This window comes from Homarus americanus, unplaced genomic scaffold (assembly GCF_018991925.1).
Source record: "Homarus americanus isolate GMGI-L3 unplaced genomic scaffold, GMGI_Hamer_2.0 scaffold32929, whole genome shotgun sequence".
In the NCBI taxonomy this organism is placed as follows: domain Eukaryota; kingdom Metazoa; phylum Arthropoda; class Malacostraca; order Decapoda; family Nephropidae; genus Homarus; species Homarus americanus.
This window is the reverse complement of record NW_024737097.1, coordinates 2,940,265-2,956,103: the sequence shown is the minus strand read 5'-3', so window position 1 is coordinate 2,956,103 and position 15,839 is coordinate 2,940,265. Positions and strand designations below refer to the sequence as shown.

Here is a 15,839-nt window from a genome sequence, read left to right as displayed (position 1 = left end):
GTTATCATGAAATTTGTGTTGTGTAAGCTGTCTCCTCCAGCATTATAAGATAGTATCCCCTCAGAGAGAAACAATTTATATCTTAGTCTGAGGCTATATGTCATAGAATGAAATGAATATCTATGTACATACCAGTGACACTTACACCCCATCACAAATATGTTCTAGGATTGAAGCAGGTTTTATGGGTTAGGAATCTAGACTAGACCATAATTGTTTGAGTTTTGACTACAGTAGGATCTCATGTTTTGCGACTAATTGGTACCGGTTTTAGCATCGCAAAAGTTGAAATCGTGAAACGAGTGACATTGAATTACACATAAATAATCCTAATCAGTTCTGCAGTGTCACCTACAACCCAGAAAGAAAATGACATTACTGTAATGTATTCATACATATTTATATAAGTATTGTTCATATTGTTGATTACAATATTTATATACACTCATACTGTACAATAACTTACCATGATGGAATCAGTGAAATGCTTGATGGTGTTGGTTGATGGGTTCTGAGGCAGGGAGGGCTGGTTACTGCTTCCTCCCTGCTCCCGCCTCTACACCTCCTCTAACCTCAGCATCAAATCCCTCAAAGTCTTGAGGCAGCTCTTCCACCAGTAAGTCACCCAACACTTCAATATCATCATCGGTGGTGCCATCATCATCTCCTAAAGTGATGTTTGCCAAGGCATTAATAACAGGCTGGGCCTTGTGCAGGTACCAAGTAATAAGGGCCTGCTGGCGTGTTGTAGGTCCACCAGGCTTAACGTCATCCTCTTGTGTTGCTTGCTGTTCTTATTCATCCTCCTCCAACATTTCTTGAATTGTCAGTTGCTGCTGATGTTGGCCAATGATTTCTTGCAACTCTTCAGCCTGAACATCTGAAAATCCCTTGAGGAGTGCTTGGCAACACTCATTCCACTCCAACTCTCTAATTACCCACACCTTTCTGCTTTCTCACTCCATTTATACATACCTGTATACTTATCACAGTCTCTCTAACAATACTAAAGGTTTTGTGTTTATTCAAGACATCTTAAGGTCAAGGTCACCTGACATTCCATCAGAAGGTCAATAATATGAGACCATTAATCCTCCACCCAACCTCCACCTGACATTGCGTCAGGTCAGTTACACAAGACCCACTAATCCCCCACCGCTCCATGGGAGTGGAAAATACCAGTCTTTGCTGTAACACAGTTTCATTCATGCCCATATCATATAGATTTTTAATTTTCAAATTTATTTATTTTACCAAACTTTTAGATAAACTATTCTAGATTATTATACAGTAAAACCTCGATTAACCGACTTTCGGATTAACCGCCGATCCCGGACCCCTAAAATAAATAAATATATAAATGAGCAATAAAATAAAAATACTATTCGATTCTTTTTTCTGATTTTTGGATACTGCTTATGTGCCATACAGTACTTCATTAATAAAAGTTTTGTTTTTAAAGTATTATGTTCTTTGACTTTTCTTCCTATGATTATTCACAGTTTCTGTGCTGGTTCGTATTTATTTACTGAAGTGGTTAATGTTTTCAAGCAAATGCTATTGAAATATGAATGGCAAATGAACAAAAATGAATAGAGGGACTTAAATGAGGTAGGTTAGGGATAGGTACTTTGAAAAGGTATGTTTTATTTCCGTAGACTTTATTTAATATTAACCGACCTTTTGGATTATCCGTCAGCCTCTTCCCCCCCATATGTGGGCGGTTAATCGAGGTTTTACTGTAGTAAAGAAATGTAGTTTCTAACTTAATTAAAACTGCATTTACAGATTGCGGTAGTTTAGACTCAAGAAAAAGATCCCCAGCACCCAGAAACATTCTGGGGAAGTGGGCTAGTGTCTCTGTGTGCAAGATGTCTAGTTTAGACACTTGGAAACTTTTCCCATTAACTGGAAAATATTCTGGGGATAGGGAATTTTTCCGGGTTTGAGAAAGTCGTCTGGTTAGTCGGAAATCTCTCATCCCCAGAAGTGCTCTGCACCAATTGTTCCGGCTAATGTGGGTGTCACTGTACTGTACTGATAATGGTAACCCGAGACAATTAATGTCCATACGGCAGACACCCAACTCTTCAGAGGCAGCTTACAGTAACCATTTCTGAACTCTTGCATGCATTACTATCTATTAATGCCATACCTGCAACATTTATTTTTAAATCTACAGATACAGCATGCCCTGACATTTTGTGGACCTCGATTATTTGCGGATGACAACCTGGATGTACCCAAGAATGTCTAAATGTAGTTTAAAAGTTGCTGGTATTTTTGCAGCCGGGACAGGGAGCCATTCGCTCTAGAGACAGTAATTTCTTTTACCTGTATTATATAATAATAATAATAATAATAATAATTAACGGTTTATTGAAAGAGCTTGGCAGCCAGAAGGCTGAAAATATACAGTTACATATTTGGGGAATGGGTTACGAATTACAAATAATATAAAAGTAACATAAGTGACACAAATAAGATATATAATAACTAGATGGGGAAAAGCTCAAACTACAGTTCATTTCAACATAGTGACAGTGCAAGGAGTAGTGTTTACTGGGAGTGAATACACTGATTTATTACAAGTTATTGATAATTTTTACAATGGTTGGGACTGGGCTGTTCTTATAGCGATCAGTTCGTGCACGTATGGGCTGGATGCGGTTGTGGTGTCGAACAGCAATTCTGGGACTAGGGATCTCAGGTGGTAGTAGGGCCGGTGTCGAGGATGGTGTAGAAGCTTCTTACCAAATTTGCAGATGAGGTCGTGGTGATGGTCAGTGAGAGTCGAAAGGGTCAGTGTGTTGAGCGCTTCTTGATATGTGGAGTAGGAAGGAGAGAATAATCTTGCATGCCCTCTTTTGCACTTTTTTAGGTGTTTGTGTGGCATTTAGGAGGAAGACCAGGTGGGGAGGCATAGGTGAGCTTGGGAAGTATGAATGTTGTGTAAACACTGAGGAGCTCGTGTGCAGGAACTCCGAGGGACTTGAGTCGGCGGAGGAGGTGGAGACGGAAACTGGAGGATTTGACAACTTCACTGACGTGTGGTTTCCAATTTAGTTTGTTGTCTATGTTGACGCCGAGGAGCTTCGTGGAATCTACAACCTGGAGTGTGTTCGGACCTAGAGTAATGGAAGGAGGTGGGACAATGTCGGAGGAGAGGTTGATGTGCATAACCATGGTCTTGGTATGGTTGATGGTGACATGGTTGTTGGTGGCCCAGTTTTGGAGACTGTTCAATAAATCCTGAAGGGCGGTATAGTTGGGAGCAGAATTGTTGACGCCGATCCCAATGGTGGAGTCGTCGACATATTTCCAGCGAGCAGGGGTTTCTCTTAGGGCATCATTGATGAGCATAAGGAAGCAGAGTGGTCCCATCTTGGTGCCTTGGGGGACGCCACAGGTGAGTGACTGAAAGGTGGAGACAGCCCCTCGGAAGCGTACAGCTTGGCGTCGGTCACTGAGGAAGTCTGTAAGCCATGGTATAAGACTTCTCTGAAGCCCGAGGTCAATTGCTTTGTTGATGATTATATTGTGGTCGACTAGGTCGAACGCTTTAGTGAAATCAATGAAGGCGACAGCTACAGACGTTTTTCGTTTCTCGAGATGGCGGTATATGTAATCGAGAAAGCTGACAAGACAGTGAGTGGTGGAGGAAGTTTTCATGTTGCCAAATTGCTGAGGGTCTACGACTCCTGCAATATATGTGTGTGTGTGTGTGTATATATATTGACACACACACACACACACACACATGCAAAACACATACAAATAAATTATAATGGAAAAGTTCTCTCACAAATAATAAGAAACACAACAAAATGTATTAAGAATATGAGAGTCTACCCTCAGGTCAACTCAGTGCTTTGTTATAACTTTAATAACAAAGCATGAACTTGACTTGAGGGTAGAGACTCACATTTTTTAATACATTTTGTTGCCTTGTTTCTGATAAATTATTTGTGAGAGGACTTTCCCATTATTATTCATTTGTATGTTTTGTGTGTGTCTACACACACACACACACACAGATATACAATACTACAGGTAAAAAAAATAATTGTCCTAAGGGCAAACATAAAAGGGAATATACATTGCTCTGTACCCGAGTTAGCTGGCTCAGTGAGGGAGCAGGAAAAGGGCGCAGAGTGTGGGAGGGGGTTGTGTTGCTAGGGAGTAGGCAGAGGTAAGAGTTCCTGCTGGTCTGCGTTGCTATGGTGAAGCAAGGGGTGTATGCAAATGGCGATTGTGCTAAACTTTTATTTGGCTTTTATTTACTGGTTTGGCAATACCGTATTTTTTGTTGTAACTTATTTATTGATATTATTTTTATTTATTCCTCACATTTACTTATACTCTATACTGTACAGTATACTATTTTAAGAAAACTGTGGCTACAGGAGGAAAATTCACCAATTTTTTTTTCCTTAATACTTCCTGCTGAAATGGGGGTGTATCTTATATGGCTGTGCATCTTATGTGCTGTAAAATATGGTACCCCAAAAATTTCCAGGCAGGAATGCATCCCTCCTTATTATGTCATTCTGTATAGAAAAATAAGTTTAACATATCACAATTTGGCACATTACAAGGGTTTTCAGGAATACTAGATCCCTTGCAATATATGACTACCTACTACAGTAGAACGTTGATATAACACGAGATGTGTTCCAAGAGAGGTCGCTTTAAACCGAATTTGCACTAAATCGAAGTGTTGTTTCAATGGAATAATTTAGTTTGGTACTTGAGAGAAACACAAAATACTAAAAAGACTGCGAGTCTACCCAGATGCACCTCAGCCCATCTCCTAGAATAAACAAAACATTGTTTTTTTGTAGTATTATGTTAAAACAAACACTCAAAAAATCAACACAGCTAAAATTATGGGACGTGAAATGGTCTGTTTACTAGCGATCAGCTGATGGGAAGTTGGGGGAGAGGTGTGGTGATATGTTTGACAGTTGATGCCAAGGTCTAGTGCTTATTTATTTATCTGTCTTTAAGAGTGACTTTAAGTTTTCTCATATAAAATGTCACTAAACTGACCTGGGAGAATATGATTAAAATTGCTGGAATTCTTATAAGATAGTGATTGGTTTGAATACAAACAAGCTATAGTTCGCATTAGACATACAAATTTTAGTTCTAACTAATTTTATTACAAAGGGCTAAAATTTTTATCTTTTATGCAAAATATATTACGTTTATATTCAAATTACAGTCAACCCTCACTTTACGCGGTTAATTCAACCCACAGGGTACCGCAGAAAGTGAGAAACGCGTAAAGTGAACAACATAACATATGGGATTAATTGAAATAGAGACCGGCTGACCCCCAAACTCCACTTTTTCCGACACAATACCTATGTTCTAGTAAAAATAACATCTTAATTTTATGATGGTACATGCACACAATTAATACTTAAGAGAAATAGAGAAATACAGTCGCAGAGTTAATGTCCATTCAAATAATGGACTCGACTCCCTCCCCCTCTTCTCACACTGCACTCGCTGGCTCCCTCTCTGAGAAATTTTTGGGGGAAAACCACTAGATTTTAAGGTATAGTAATAAATAATACCTCAGACTAAAGTTAGGATAATATAATTGACATTGCTGGATTCCTTGTAAGACCAGGAATATTTTGAATATAGATGTCATATATTTTGCGCAAAAGATAACATATTTACTCAGAGTAAACAAAATACTTACATTGGATCTAAAATTTGTATGTCTAATGCAAAATCTATGATGTTTATATTCAAAATGATCATCAAATTGTAAGAATTCCAGCAATGTAAATTATATTCTGGCCGGGTAATTTGTATGAATTTTATGAGCTAAAACAAATATCTTCAGTTAATAAAAAAAAAAAATATTCTTCACAACACTATCTGTCAATCAAAGTACCCCACCTTGCCTTCCCCCCTCTTCCAACCGCACCAGATGGTCGGTCCGTCCCAACCCCCTCCCCCACCCCCCACCTTCCCTCCCTACCAGAGAAATGTTAGGTGAAAAAACTAGATTTTAACTTTTAGTAATAAATAATACCTCAGACTAAAGTTAGGATAATATAATTGACATTGCTGGGTTCCTTGTAAGACCAGGAATATTTTGAATATAAATGTCATATATTTTGCACAAAAGATAACATATTTGCTTTGAGTAAACAAAATACTTGCATTAGATCTAAAATTTGTATGTCTAATGCAAAATCTATGATGCTTATATTCAAAATGATCATCAAATTGTAAGAATTCCAGCAATGTAAATTATATTCTGGCCGGATAATTTGTATGAATTTTATGAGCTAAATAAAAAAATTATACTTCACCCGCGTAAAGGGGTGCACACACCGTGGAATGTGAGCATCCCGGGTTCTGGCAGGGCACCGCGTAAACGTGGAAACGCGGAATGTGGGACCGCGTAAAGTGAGGGTTGACTGTATTCGCTGTCTTGCAAGGATTCTAGCAATGCAAATTATATTCTCCTAACTTTAGTCTATGATATTATATAAGATAAAAACTGTAAGCCTATAACCACCCAACCCTGGATGGGGGAAGGGAGGTGACAGTGACGTGTTTGACAGTTGGGGCCGAAGGTCTAGTGAAGTATTTATTTGTTTATTTATGTCCTTTAGATTGCTTTGTTGTTTATAAAATGTCACTGAAGTGAACGGGGAGAATATAATTTACATTGCTGGAATTCTTATAAGATAGTGATTAATTTGAATATAATCATGCCATAGTTTGCACTAGACAAAAATTTTAGTAATCATTCATTATTTTGAGTACATGTACAGTACAGCTTTGCCCTTAGGACAGTGTAGCATGCCCAGAGAAACATTAGGCGCGAATTTTATAATATGATGTGCCAGATTGACTCGCGCAAAATAGGAAAGATACGCTTTAAATTTAAACATTGTCCTTAATTGTGGGTGTTGCTTTAAATCAATAATCTTCAATTGAATCGCTTTAAATCGACGTTCTACTGTATTCATACAGTATAGAAAGAATAAGGGCAGTTCATTCTTTCTATACTGGTGGTAGGTAGTAGGCAGCCATCATACAGGGAGGTACTACCGCCTGTGAAGATATTGGAAGCATAATGTGTTGTCTAATGGTGGACACTGCTGCCATATGGCATAACAAAAATTGTGACCAAGTCCCATGTTGCTGATCTGACTTTCTGCCTCATTTACACACAATTGCAGGGTCTCAATTGTTTCTCTTACTTTAACAACACAACATACATATATTGTTTCTCACTTTGATATTTTGTAATTTTTTTTTATTTATTTAGGACTCTTTATTATTATTATTATTATTATTATTATTATTATTATTATTATTATTATTATTATTATTATTATTATTTTTATTTTTTTTTATTTTTTATTAGTACTGTACAATATTATTATTTTCTGTTATTATTATTGTTATTTATATACTGTATATTTATTTTTATTAATTTTATTATTTTTATTATCATCATCTCCGTTAGCCGGAATCCCTCAAACCCGAAACTCTCTGATAGCCAGAATTGAAATTTTCTCGGAAAATCGTTCCCAAAGCTGTAATTTTCCGGAAAATTACGGCTTTGGGAGCGATTTTCCGAGGGGCACATTTCCCACAAAATTCACAGAAAATTTTCCTGATACCCATAAAATTCCAGAAAATTCCGGGGATTGGAATTTTTTTTCTGGATTTGAGAAATGAAAATCAGGCGCATCTTCTGGAAATTCCGAGAAAATTTTTCATTTACCCGGAAAATTCCGGGGATGAGGAATTTTGTTCCGGGCTCGAGATATGATGTAATGGGTAATTTCTGGAACTTCCGAGAACACGTTTTCGTTACCGGAAAGTTCCGGGGATGAGGGATTTTTTTCCGAGTTTGAGAGAAGATGTATTGGGTAATTTCTGGAACTTCCGAGAAATTTGTTTTCGTTACCCGGAAAGTTCCGGGGATGAGGTTTTTTTCCTGCTCTGAGAGAGTCGTCTCGTTACCCGGAAATCTCTCATTCCCGGAAGTGCTCTGCACCAATTGTTCCGGCTAACAGAGATATCACTGTATTATTAATTTATTATATTTTTGCCCCCCCCTCCCCTCCCCGGCCTTGATGTGGGACATTAAAATAACCTGTGCCCAGGTGGGCTAATACCCATAAAAAAAAAAAAAGGTAATGGGAAGGACCTCCAAGTTATGTTGGAGAGTGTGGTCATGGAAAAGAACTTTTACAGCCAGACCTAAACTACATTAACTGTTTTAAACCAAGCAACAATAAACATTTCCATGTTACTGTAAACCAGATTTTTTCTGCCTCTCTCCATCCATCTCTCTTTCTACACAACTGTTGGACAGTAGGATCATTATTTCAGGAAATTATTTTACGCTATATAGTTTTCCAAGAAAGATTTAAATATATGGGGCAATCATTTTAGAAGATTAGTAGATTAACATATACAGTATTGTATTACAGGTACAGGTTGTGTCGGATAAATGGCCAACTTTTATTTTCTGTGGAACTTAGTGGTTGTGTACATCTTGCACAAATAATCTGATTAACCATTAAATCTGTATTTTCCTATTGTATTCCAGGTGTGATGATGGCCAGCACAGGCGAAGGGCTGGTGTGTTGGTGTGTTGGAGAGCGGCCATGGAAGTGGGAGATCCAAAAAGTAAACCCTGGCCGGGTGACCCGCATGAAGTACACTGTCAGTGGTGGTGTGCTCTACACTGCTCAAGGTATGGTACAAATGTCTTGTCTTTTATCATTATTACCCTTGGAATGTGATGGCCGGTGTGAATTGTTGGCTTGTGGGCATTGCAAGAATGAAAAATATCTGCCGAATTACGTATTTCAGAGACAAACATTTAAAAAATTGTAAGTTTGGATAACATTTCCAGTACAGGGGTTAGGTTCTCAAAATGGCCGCAAATCCTCGAATCCTCGAATAACAATTGCTGATCCGGTGGGGGGGGGGGTTACATTTTTACTTGTGTACAAAGAAATGTACAGTATTCAGTACAGTCATGCGCTGGTTAACGTTCGACCGAACAACGTCCGATCGCATATACGTCCGTGCCCCCCAAAAAAACGTGACGCCTGCTGGACCACCACTCCACGACCCCCTGACGGAGACATGATGATTCTCCCCATACTGGTCAGATATTATTTGTTAAAGGAATATGCTTCCTTACTTAGGCTTTTTTTAAGCATTTGCCTACAGGTGAAATGTTAACCTACATCTATTGAGGATAAAATCTTTCACCTACAAATTGACAATAACACATTTGCTGTAATCAGACATATCTAGTTGCCTCAACAATTGCAACCCCAGTTGCAATTGGGGTTGCAATTTCAAATTCTGTGGCATTACTAAAAATAGTAACGTTTTTGGTGCACTCTAAGATTAAGAGAGAAAACGGAGGACTCAGGCGTCCTGATGTGAGAGAAAACGGACTCGTATGATGGGGGACCAAATAAAAAAAGCATAGCTACATGTTTTGTGGACTACAGAATTAAGCGTACCCTTTTCATCACTTTGTAATAAACCTAGCCATGCCTATGAGTGTTTATGATATTTACCATAACATTATATATATATTTAGTGGGTCTAAATGATCATAAAATGGGAAACTTGGGGTTGGGTCTTGGGTAAATGAACCAATTAGAATAAATCCCATAGGCTCTGTACTTTTGTTATCGGCGGGGTCCCAATTAGGCGCGATAACCAAGGGATGACTGTACTGTACTGTATATGCTTGTCACACTGGCCAGTTGCTTTTGGTGTTATGGTACAGGGGTACCAAGTGACAGCACTAGGATCCCGCTTCCTCTATCAAGGAGTAAACAATTAAATTTAAATTGAAAAAAAAGCATTCAAATAAATTACTATCTTACAAGAATCCCTCCAATGTAAGTTATATTCACTCAGGTCGTTTGGGTGGAAAATTATGAGAAGAGCTTAGTCACTCTTAAGTAATGATAAATAAACACGCAGGCAGGCCTTCAGCGCCAACTGTCAAATCTTATCTCAAATAAATAAACAAACAAATGCCAGACATTCTGTCACCTCACCTTTCCCCCCCCTTCCCCCGCCGTCTTCTCTCCACCCTGTGTTCAAGATAAAAGATTGGTGATTTCTTTATGTTTATTTTATATAATATCTCAGACTAAAGTTAGGATAATATAATTTGCATTGCTGAAATCCTTGCAAGACAGAGATTAATTTCAATATAAGCATCATATATTTTGCTCAAGATATAAAAAAGTGTAGTACATTAGTGTACAATATTGTAGTACATTTTATAAAAAGTTTTTCAACTGTATTTTTGGGTAGATTTACATAAATTTCTTCATTTATTTTCATCCATTTACATGCACACACCGTACTAAAAGAAACAAAATAAATTAGTGCAAAGCTGATTACGGTACTAAAATTGTTATGTCTAGTGCGAATTACAACATGTTTATATTCAAATAAATCAGTATGTTACAAGAATCCCAGCTATGTTAATTATATTCTCCTAGGTTATATCACTGGCATTTTAAAATGAGAGAAGCTTAGTAGGACTGTTAAATAAACACACAGAGACCTTCGCCTCAAACTTATCACCTCAACCCCCCCACCCCACCAACCCCTCGCTGGGTGGCGGAGCCGTCAGTCCCCCCCCCCACCCAGCCAGGCTTTTAGGCTTACAGTTTTTATCTTATATAATATCTCAGACTAAAGTTAGGAGAATATAATTTGCATTGCTGGAATCCTTGCAAGACAGACAATAATTTGAATATAAACGTCATATATTTTGCTCAAGAGATAAAAATTGTTGTACATTAGTGTACAGTACTGTAGTACATTTTATAAAAAAGTTTTTCAACTGTATTTTTGGGTAGATTTACATAGATTTCTTCATTTATTTTCATCCATTTACATCCACACACCATACTAAAAGAAACGTAATAGAAATAAATGACGTTAGTGCAAAGCTGGAGTGCACATTTACTAATTTGATTACGGTACTAAAATTGTTTTGTCTAGTGCAAATTATAGCATGTTTATATTCAAATTAATCAGTATGTTACAAGAATCCCAGCTATGTTAATTATATTCACCCAGGTCATTTTACTGGCTTTTAATAAGAGAGAAGCTTAGTCACCTAAGAACTGATAAACATACACACGTTAGACCTGGGCCTGTGCCAACTGTCAAACGTACTACCTCCCCTCCCCCCACGCCCCCTCGCTCGCTCCCACCCTTTCCCCCATCTGCTCGGCGTTGCTGGAATCCTTGTAAAACAGTGAATAATTTTAATATAAATGTCATGTATTTTGCACAAGAGATAAAAATTAATCACCTGTATCACATTACAGTAGTGATTTAACAGTAAAAGTGAATATGTACGTATATAGTATTCCACATACACATAAGTATAAATAAAAAGTTTATGTGATGATCGGACAATGTCCATTTCGGTTAACGTCACGTTTCCAAGAACGTATCTAGGACGTTAACCGGCTCATGACTGTATTCCCTTTGTGTGCTTGCCCTTAGGACAATTATTTCTTATACCTGTATTGTATATATGTGTGTGTGTGTGTGTGTGTGTGTGTGTGTGTTTGTCTTCACCAATAAATAATAATGGGAAAATACTCTCACAAATAATCAGAAACAAATTTATTAAAAATGTGACATACCCAGAGTGACACCAACATTACCTGACGGGGCCAAAGCTTGACCCATGCAGGTGTGAGGCGTCAGTTGTGTCTCAGCAGAATATAACTTACGTTGTTGGAGCCCTTGCTAGACAGCGAATAATTTGAATATATACATCATATATTTTCCACGAGATAAAAATTTTAGTCCTTTAAGTACATTTAAGTACAAGTTTCTCAACTCGTAGTTTTGGCCAGATATAGTAACTTCATGTAGTTTTACTCATTTACATGCTCACAACATCCTAAATATATATTGTGAGAAAAGTAAAAGAAATAATTTTCCAAAGGGCAAACCTGTACTGTACTCAAATGTACTAAATGATTACTAAAATTTTTATGTCTAGTGCAAACTATATCATGTTTATATTCAAATTAATCATTATCTTACAAGAATTCCAGCAATGTAAATTATATTCTCCCAAGTCATTTCATTGACATTTTATAAGCTAAAAATTTAAACTTCTTCTGTATGACTGATAACGATGTCTGGGTCAGTAATCTCCCCGCCGGCTGGTCAACTCATCCCCCTCCTCCCTCCTGCCCTCAACCATTGATCCACCCATACTTTCGCCTGCGCCTTACTGTCTCTAGAACGAATGGCTCTCTGTCCCAGCCGCAGAAATGCCGGCAATTTTAAAACTACTCGGTGACATTCTTGGGTACATCCGCGAATAATAGAGGACTGCAAAATAAAAATCCGCGAACTTGAGGGGCTCCCCTGTACAGTATTGTCATCTGATGGTGAGTTTTGGCCATAAGGTACTCTTGTTTTTGCTTCTTATTTACAACCATAGTATCATTTTATTGCTCATTACCTGTGGGCTTTTCATGGAAATCTTTGGTGTTTTTGTGTTGTTATGGGTGTACAAAAATAGTTAAACATTTTATTTCCAATTCTGAGAGAAAAAGTTATTTTTTGCCAAAATATCAACCATAATCTCAAATATTATGATTTTGTTCAAAATCTCAATAGCTGTACTGTACTCTTTTACATGCTGATTAAGGATCTAGGGCAAAAAAATAGAATTTTGGTAATTATTGGCCCTAATTTTACAGTAAACCCTAATTCGGCATGCCTATGGTCTCGGAATTTATTATACAATAACTCGGGGAAATGCCGAGTTATATAAAATTATCTGGGAAAATCTCGGCATATTTGGCCACGTGGATAACACTCGCTGCCCTGCGCTCCACGCTTAGTCAGTCTGGTGTTTGTTATTGTTGTGGTCGGGTGTGTGCTGGCTGGCTCACTCCACTTAGTACATGGACGTGGGAAGGGAAGGTGCTGTAACACCCCAATATTTTAGGAATAAAGTACAGTACAGTACAGTGGTCCCTCGGTTAACGAACACAATTCGTTCCACAGAGTCGTCCGTTAACCGAATCCATTATTTCAATGGGATATTGGGTAATTGATTCCAACTCACAGAAAAGTACATACAAAGTAAAGCCAAAAACGGTTCTTGTTTACGCGTTTGGTCATTTACGCGGTACCTTGCCAGAACCGGGATGCCCGATTTACGCGGTGAATTTACTCATTTACGCGAGAAGTGGCGCGGTCAGGGTGCGCACAAGGTCGCCCAGTCATCAAAACATTACCTAGTTCTTCACCCTCCACCCACCACAGCCGGCCCAAGTCAGTGATAATGATAGTGAGGATATGGACTTATATGGACTTTGAGGGGTTTGACAAAGAGGCCCTGCAAGCCTCTGTGGTGGATAGTGATACAATTGATACAAGTGATACAGGTGAGGGCCAATAATCTGCCCTCTGCCTCGGAACCAACCCCCCATCCCCGTGTGCCCAGCCATCTTTTCTACTAATGTAAGTGTTAAAAAACCTAATATTATTGATATTTCTCTTAATTATTAATTGTGTGTGCATACCATCATAAAATTAAGATGTTATTTTTACTACAACGTAGCTATTGTGTCTGAAAAAGTGGAGTTTGGGAGTCGGCCCAGTCTCTATTTCAATTAATCCCATATGTTCTGTTATTCCATTTACGCGTTTCTTGTTTTACGCGTTATTCCGCGAGTTCAATTGACCGCGTAAATCGGGGGACCACTGTACACTCTTACTCTTAAATCACTACTGTAATGTGATACAGGTGATTAATTTTTGTCTCTTGTGCAAAATATATGACGTTTATATTCAAATTATTCGCTGTCTTGCAAGGATTCCAGCAATGCAAATTATATTCTCCTAACTTTAGTCTGAGATATTATATAAGATAAAAACTGTAAGCCTAACACCCTGGCTGGGCAGATGGAGGAGAGCGAGGGAGGGAGAGTGGGGGAGGTGAGGTGATGCGTTTGACAGTTGGCGCCCAAGGTCTAATGTGTGTTTATTTATCAGTCCTTAAGTGACTGAGCTTCTCTCTTATAAAATGTCAATGAAATGACCTGGGAGAATATAATTTACATTGCTGGGATTCTTGTAAGATAGTGAATAATTTGAATAGAAAGACGCTATAATTTGCACTAGACATAACAATTTTAGTACTGTTATCGTTTAGTACATGTACACTACAGGTTTGCACTCAGGTCATTTATTTCTTTTACGTTTCTTTTAGTATGGTGTGTGCATGTAAAGGAATGAAAATAAATGAAGAAATTTATGTAAATCTACCCAAAAATACAGTTGAAAAACTTTACATTATAAAATGTACTACCGTACTGTACACTAATGTACTAAAATTTTTATCTCTTGTGCAAAATATATGACGTTTATATTCAAGTTATTCACTGTCTTGCAAGGATTCCAGCAATGCAAATCATATTCTCCTAACTTTATTCTGAGATATTATATAAGATAAAAACTGTAAGCCTATAACCACCAAAGTCTTGCTGGGATGGGAAGGAGTGTGGGGGGGGAGGGAGGGAGGGAGGGGTGACAGTGACATGTTTGACAGTTAGCGCCAAAGGTCTAGTGAAGTATTTATTTGTTTATTTATATCCTTTAGATTGAGTTTTTGTTTTTTGCTTATAAAATTTCATAGAAGTGACCGGGGAGAATATAATTTACATTGCTGGAATTCTTATAAGATATTGATTAATTTGAATGTAAACATGCTACAGTTTGCACTCGACTAAAATTTTAGTATTCATTTTGTACATTATTTTGATAACATGTACAGTACAGCTTTGCCCTTAGGACAGTGTATACATGTAAATGAGTTTCAATAAATGAATAAAGTTACATATATGAGCCAAAAATAATAGTTGAAAAACTTTGTTGACAGAGCTTGGATGGCTAAATTTTAGAATGACCAATAATTTTAATATAAAAAATGAACAAATATTATAGAGCACAATTTTCTTGATATTTACTCCACTGGAAACTGAATTACTGAGTTGGCAGACTAGCCCATCAGCTGATGCTCACAACAAAACATGATGTTCGTAAGGATTTCGTTAATCAAATTTTTGTTAGTTAACCGAATTGAAGATTCTTATGGAAGGTAATTCGTTAACCGAAATTTCGTTAACCGAACCATTCGTTAATCGAGGGACCACTGTACTATACATTGCACCACAGAGTATCTAGGGCACCAGAATTAATATTCAGCACTCCCTAGTAACATTTTGTTCCTGTGGTACTAACCCATTAGCACCCAACAACCTCCCCTATTCATGTCAGTCCAGCCACTGTATGCAGAACATCTCCACTATTGCGGTAAATCCAATTCATAGACATTATTTAATTTAGAGTGCAATTCATTTTATCCGAATTCCACCTATCTGAATCTTTCAGGTGTCCCAACTTTAAAATTCTAATTTAATTCAACAATCTGAAAACAACTGACACCTGTAGCACTATAACCGCTTTTTAAACAAAAATTACTGCGATAAACAATAAAATTGATACCTATCATAAAATACAATAGCACATATTTCATGTTAAAAAAAAAGCTCTTTCCATTCTCAAACCATCATCTAAGTGATGTTACAGTTCAGCCAGGCAGTCAATCAGCTGACTGAGACTTTTGTGTGTGTGTGCCTGCCTTGACGTCACATGAGAGGGAGGGAGGCGGGTGAGTCTGCCTCGCAGTACAGCTCACTGCCTTCACATACGTTCACCTCCCACACACACACACATACAGTACACTTATG

General features: G+C 37.8%; 1 protein-coding gene across 2 annotated transcripts in view; it reads left to right on the top strand.

Annotated features, from left to right (window-relative positions):
* LOC121873157 overlaps window positions 1-15,839 on the top strand; it is a 95,717-nt gene that overhangs the window by 57,238 nt on the left and 22,640 nt on the right. For both annotated transcript variants that reach the window (XM_042376484.1, XM_042376483.1), the window contains exon 6: window positions 8,603-8,749. In XM_042376484.1, the coding sequence (XP_042232418.1) occupies window positions 8,603-8,749 (147 nt within the window). The remainder of the gene's footprint in view (window positions 1-8,602; window positions 8,750-15,839) is intronic.